The sequence below is a fragment of the Ochotona curzoniae genome, unplaced genomic scaffold, assembly GCF_017591425.1.
Source record: "Ochotona curzoniae isolate NIBS_2020 unplaced genomic scaffold, NIBS_Ocur_1.0 contig_3819, whole genome shotgun sequence".
In the NCBI taxonomy this organism is placed as follows: domain Eukaryota; kingdom Metazoa; phylum Chordata; class Mammalia; order Lagomorpha; family Ochotonidae; genus Ochotona; species Ochotona curzoniae.
The window spans coordinates 57814598-57820597 of NW_024466004.1; the positions used below are offsets into that span (position 1 = coordinate 57814598).

Genomic DNA, 6000 nt, shown 5'->3' on the forward strand with positions numbered 1-6000 from the left:
TTGCCCACCCCGCCTTAATTCTTGATGGCAATCACAGAATTAGAAAACGAAGAGGAGGAAGATAAGAAGTAAGAAAGACCAAATTTTGCCATATGGTTTTTCAGGGGTAGAGGAAAACAGCACTCTTTTTTTTTCCCCCCTGACACAGTGTTCCAAAGGATCTGTAACCAGCAAGCAAAGCCAGCGCATTGCTGGGTTCTGCCGCTTTGTGACTCAGAAGTCCCTTTCCCATCCAACATACTAAATGTCAAGTCAAATCCCTCCGATAAGAGAGAAGACATTTCTTCAGGAAGCCTGGCCCAGAGTAAGTGTCTCTCCTGTGCACATATGAGCTTCTGTGTTGGCTGCCAACCTGTACGAGCTGTGACATCCACCCAAGAGCTGCACAACAAGTGGACGTCACAGAGGCCATGGCTAGTCCACTATAAATCTTTCCCCAGACAGGATAATCATGGTTAAATATCCATTTAATCTAAGAAAGGAAAGCAAAAACAAAATGGAAAGAAGCATAGATTTTAAAAAGAGAGGAGGAAAAGTAAAAGGATTACAGGGATGTCCTATGCATGCATAGTATGCAAAAGCTGGAGATTGAGAGTTCTAACCAAATGCTTACACACTGTGTAATACACAAGAACGCATCCGTTCCAGGGAGGCCACTGAGCAAAGGGTAGTGTCTATCTGTCATCCATCATTGGCTTGCCTCTCACAGTGCTAAGACTCCCTGATGTGGCAGTGGAATTCAGAAAAAGGAACTTTAAAAAGCTTAGGAAAAACTAGAGCTGAAGGAAGGTAATTTGGCTGCAAACAAAAATAAAACCCATGCATACCAGGGATCTTCCAAAAACTCATGAAAATGCATGTTAATGAAAAAGCTATTCGTGGATTTTTACATTTTTTTGCACCAAAATAAATGTCTGCTAATTCCATTTTGCTATGGGAACTTTTTAAGTGCCCCCATACTTAAAGCTAGTTCTGGCACAGTTTGGTGGGGAAAAAAAGGGATAAAGGACAAGCAAAGAATTTTTGGAAGACTGTAAGACACTACTCTTTTATATATGTGTATGTGTGTATAACAGATTGATTTCTGTAAGATCTATGGCTAAAGTAGCAATATGATTGCTGAATTTTTTTTTATCTCTAGCACCCGTGACAAGAAACACTCAGCAACCCAATTATTTCCAGCAGGTTTTCTTCCACCCAGAAGGCTGTGCTCAAAATAGAATGGAACTTTCTCTCCCTTACCAATCTGGCAGGTGCCTAGGGCAAGGTAACCAAGAACTGAAAAGCTAGTAATTGTTGATCAGGCATCTCAACAAACAAAGTTTAACAAAATAAGACCCAAGGACTTGAACAAATAACTTCCACATTTTACTTGCGTTACTTGTGAGGCTCCAATGTGAAAAGGCACCAGACTGCCCTGAGAGACATAGCGGATATTGGGCTCCCTGCTAAAGAAGGGAAGAGACAGATTGGATAACTAGTTTTTCCAGTTTAGAGGAATATTTTAATTCAACTGTGAAATAACAAGAAAAATGCCACAAATCCAAGACCCTCACTATCAAGTCCTTTGGAGAGATTAGATGTCTAGCCTGAAAGTAAGTAGATAACCAGGCAGAATAAATTCCTAGGGAAGTAATTCTTTATGAGGCTAAGTATCTCCAAAACAGCAATACATCCAAGCACCCTTTTCTTATGTATTTTAGTCAAAAGACATGGAGAGGGACTCACAATACGCTGAAAATAATGAGATTATATTTTTGATGTACTGGAGCCTGGGGGCTGAGCATTTACCAGAAGAAATGCTCATCAAGAGAGCAGGTGTCCTATGAGAACCAGGAAGGGAGGGGGCAGAGCCGGCAGGGGGAATTTGGGGGCGTTTCCTTGCTGGACAGCTACTCCCACTGGAGAGTGTGAGCTGGGATGGGGCAGACCAGACTAAGCAGGGCTATAACACCTGTGCGCCTCATGTGGACTAGATAAGGGAAAAGCCAGGCTGGGCTGATTGTTCCTACTGGTGCAAACAAAATTAGAGTGGGTGAGAAGCTGGCAGAAGCTGGCACTGGGGTCTAATTCTGTCAAGTCAAACCACAGAACCACCAGCAGAGTGCATAATCTGGGAGTGGGAGAGACCTGGGAGGCAAATAGTGGGCTCCTCCCTCTTGGGTTACCACTCCCATGGGAGGGCACAAAAACTAGGACAGGGGCTGGGGTGGCTAGACAGAGAGGCACTCAACAACATTTGTGTGGGCTGGATAGTTGAGCTGGTTAGATGGAACTAAGCTTTAATACCCACTGACATGTACAAGAGCCAAATGGGATGTAGGACAGACTGGACTAGTCTGCCACACATACTGGCAAACCAGGGTAGGGGGCGGGCCTGGTGGGGGTTATTGTGAGTCGCCCTGACTAGGCTGCAGCTCCCACTGGTTTATGTGAGGGCCAAGTATGTGCTGGGCAGAACCAGATTGGACTGCAACACCCATTGGTTCCAGTGGAAGTCGGGGCAGAAAACAGAACCAACCTAGCAATTGCAACCACCAGCTGATTGGAGCGATGGACTATGGCGGGCCCTGTGCTTGCTAGTCCATACAAGAATATGGTCTGGGAACATCTGAAAGTTTCTTTGGGGATCTCCCCAATCGTAATGCCGGACTCAGAACCCTAACCAAGAAAAGACGAAAGACAGAACAAGTCAATCAACCACCTCAGCTATATGTTGGCAGTGAAAAACTAGGCAAACGGAGACTCTGTGATGGACTATGTCAATCAATGGATTCTTCAATGACCTCATCGTGCTTGGAGTGGCGATACTGGCAGTGATTCATAAATGGTGAACTATCAAAACCACTTGAACAAGGATCTCAGAGCATGCCCCACATCCGGGACCTGGGATGGGTGGGAGACTGGGTGGGGCTTCTCCCTCAATATTCCCTTTACCTCAGATATATGAAGGAAACAATATGGAAATAATAGCCTTACCCACTTTCCTATAGCCCTTGTACCTTTTTACCCTAGTTAATTATGTAAAGATTGCCAAAAATATAATTACAAAAGAGAGAGAGAGAGAGCAGGTCTCTTGTCTTTGTTGGCCAAATGCTATCCTTAAGGTCACCAGGCATGGTTTAGCACCACCTGGGCATGCAAGAATTCACTCCCCCACAGCTACTTCAGCTTAGACATTTCCTTCCAGCTCCAGACTCTTCTATCCCACTGCCCAATTTGCCCATGCTATCTAAAGAACACACCAAACTACACATGTCTAAAACCCAACTTCTTCCTATCTGTCCTCCAAAACAGACAGAAATTGGCACCTTCCAACTCCATGACCTTTCAAACACATGGGAACCAACCGTGTCTCACCACCTGCCTGTCTCGACATGTCCGAGGGGGCCAACCTCAAGACTCAATAGGTCCAACGTCAAAGAGCCCATCATCCGTCAGCTTCTCTGGACCCTCCAGGAGAGTTCAAGACTTCCACCACAGGAAGCCTGCACTGAATGACTGGGGACTCACCTGGCCCAGCGTCACACACCTAGTAAGTCCTTGGCCACCGAGCGTGCGTTAGGGTCTCAGAGACCGAAGCAGTACTTGATTCTGAGAGAGCTAGAACTTCACATAGGAGATGAGGTTTAGAGATAGAAGAAAGGCATTCCATCCAGGAGGATAAACCTTCCCTGGAAAGAAACTGCAGTGATGTGGTAAGCCCGAGGAAGGCGGTGAAGCAGGTGGTAGGTGGTTAGCTTGGGTACCAGGAGAGCAAAGGTCAGAGAAAAAACAGTCTCCCCCGCCCTCAACCCCAACCCCAAGAACCTGGGAGAGGGGCGTCTGAGAAGTTTGTTCCAGGAGATGGGCTGCTCCCAAAAGCAACCATTGTGGGGTTCTTAAGGACTTAGCCAGGCTCCATCTGCATCTTATCTCCCACTCCCAAGCACCCTGAAAACGAAGGCCAGAGACCAAACACTCAGAGGTTACCGTTGGACCACTCCAGGAGGCAAACGTCCAAGAAGTTCCGAAGGTGGGAAGGGAAACCTAGTTCAGTATGTAAGCAACACCAGGTTTTCCCTTGGGTTTTCCGGCATAGGTTTAAGTTCTCACGAAGGGGCTCGGCTTGGCACCCTTCGCCAGTGCCCCGCTTCGAGGGGACGTCAACTGAAGAGTGAATCCCTGCGGCCGCCATAAAGGCAATGGACTAACTTCAACACTAGAAACCCAGCCAGGCCTGTCTCTCCCTACAACCGCTGTTCTCTCTTGAGCCCTGGGCTCCACCTTCCTTGCCTGCTAGGTGGGGCATTTCCCGGGTCCTGGCACGCAATGGGTGCTCAATAGCCTTGGTTGCACGCAGACCCCCACTTGGCTCAGACCTTCCTTTTTTCCGGGCATGGGAGGATAAGACTGGTGAGCTCGCGTTAAGAGAGCACGCGGTGGGTAGAAAGAAACCAACGGGGCCTGCAGCCCCTGGGCGAGGTAGTGAACAGATGGCGCGGGAGGCGACTGACCTTTGGGTTGGGGCGCCCGCGCGGGGCGCAGCAGCTCGGCTCCAGCATCCCGCGCCCGCCACCAGTCGGCGACGCTCTGCGCCCGCTGCGCACGTAAGTCACCTGTCTCCTGCTGGCGCCACGCGGCAGCCCGGGCGCGGGCAGCAGGTGAGGCACGGGTGGCCGAGGCACCGAGACAGGGGCGGCGCTGCGGCGAGGGGCTCCGGGCCCGGGGCTCCGCAGCTTGGCGCAGAGGCGCAGGCCAAGCACAAGCACTGCGCCAAGCAGGCACCGACGGAGGGTGCCACAGCCCCTGCCAGGCGGCCTCTCCCGGGCCATGGCGGGGCCCCCGATTCCTCAGGGCTGCGCTCAGGATCTCGCGCGCGGCGCCAGGGCCTGAGTTGCCCAACTGCTGGAACCCACCCCCACCCCCGCAGGCCGGCGCGCCGCGGACCCGCCTCCCTTCCTCCCTCTGGGGCGAGGAAGGCCGGCGTAACCTAATCCTGCCCTGCCCGGTCGCTGGAAGGCGCAAGGGGCGGTGGGCAGGATAGTGGGGTCTCCCTGGGGCGCGGCAGCGCAGACAGGAGGCAAGGGCCTTGTCCCGCAGTGTCGTCCCTCACCCGGGCCTCCAGAGCCTTCACGCTACCGGGCCTGGCGATACGCATTCCTAAGGGATCCCACGGGACCATAGCCTGGGTCTCTGGCATTACAGTAACCCAAGCACAGTTAGGGTGGAAGAGGTGAAATGGCAGATCTGGCTGCAAGAAACAGGTTGTGATCATTAATGCGCTGGTGCCATTAAACACAGTATAAAAATAAATGGCACTTATGCTCAGCTCATAATTCCTCTTCTTCCAGAAAGAAGGGCGGGGTGAAGCTGGGGAGGGTTGGTGAAGGGCGAGAAGAAAGCTCCACGCAGAAGCAGCCAATTTCTAAATTGCGCCTGGAGCCGAGCCTGCCTTCTCCCCACGTTATGAAACTGCGGAGGTGGAGGAGGGGAGGAAAAGAGCCAGGAAGACATCTGACGTTGGGGAGTGGGGGACAGAAGTTGCCATGGAGCGCTGGAGAGCTAACGACTTTAGTTCCCAGCACGCACCGCCCTGCCACCTTGCAGGCGGGCACGGGACAAGTTTATCTCTGGGCAAAGATGCTCCCCCAGACTGCCCGCTCCATCACACTTGACCTTCAGGAATAGGACCTGATGCTCGCTGCGTAAGTCTGGCTCTGGATGGAATGTCTTTATCAGCCATTTGCCCTTACCCACCTTGGGGGTGGCTCTGGGTTGTTCTTTTTAGCACTTTCTCCTCCTCCCCTCCTACAACTCGTGGAGGCCCACCTCCACTCTCCAGTGGCATTTCAGAAATTTCCCAGATGGAACCCTTCTTTCTCTTTACACATCCTCTTCCCTCCGGACCTTAAGACAGATGCCATTTGTTTCATCACTGAACAAAGCAAAGTCTCCACTCAATCTGGGCCACCCCCAGTGCTCCTGATTCCCGCAAGGGACTTTGTGATTGACTTTTGT

The 6000-nt window shown here is 51.0% G+C and overlaps 1 protein-coding gene across 1 annotated transcript in view; it reads right to left on the reverse strand.

The window, feature by feature from the left end:
* Positions 1-4814, reverse strand: part of METTL24 (methyltransferase like 24) — a 109418-nt gene extending 104604 nt beyond the window's left edge. Inside the window, exon 1 of the mRNA XM_040983134.1 lies at positions 4497-4814. Coding sequence (XP_040839068.1) covers positions 4497-4814 — 318 coding nt within the window. The remainder of the gene's footprint in view (positions 1-4496) is intronic.
* Positions 4815-6000: the final 1186 nt, after the last annotated feature.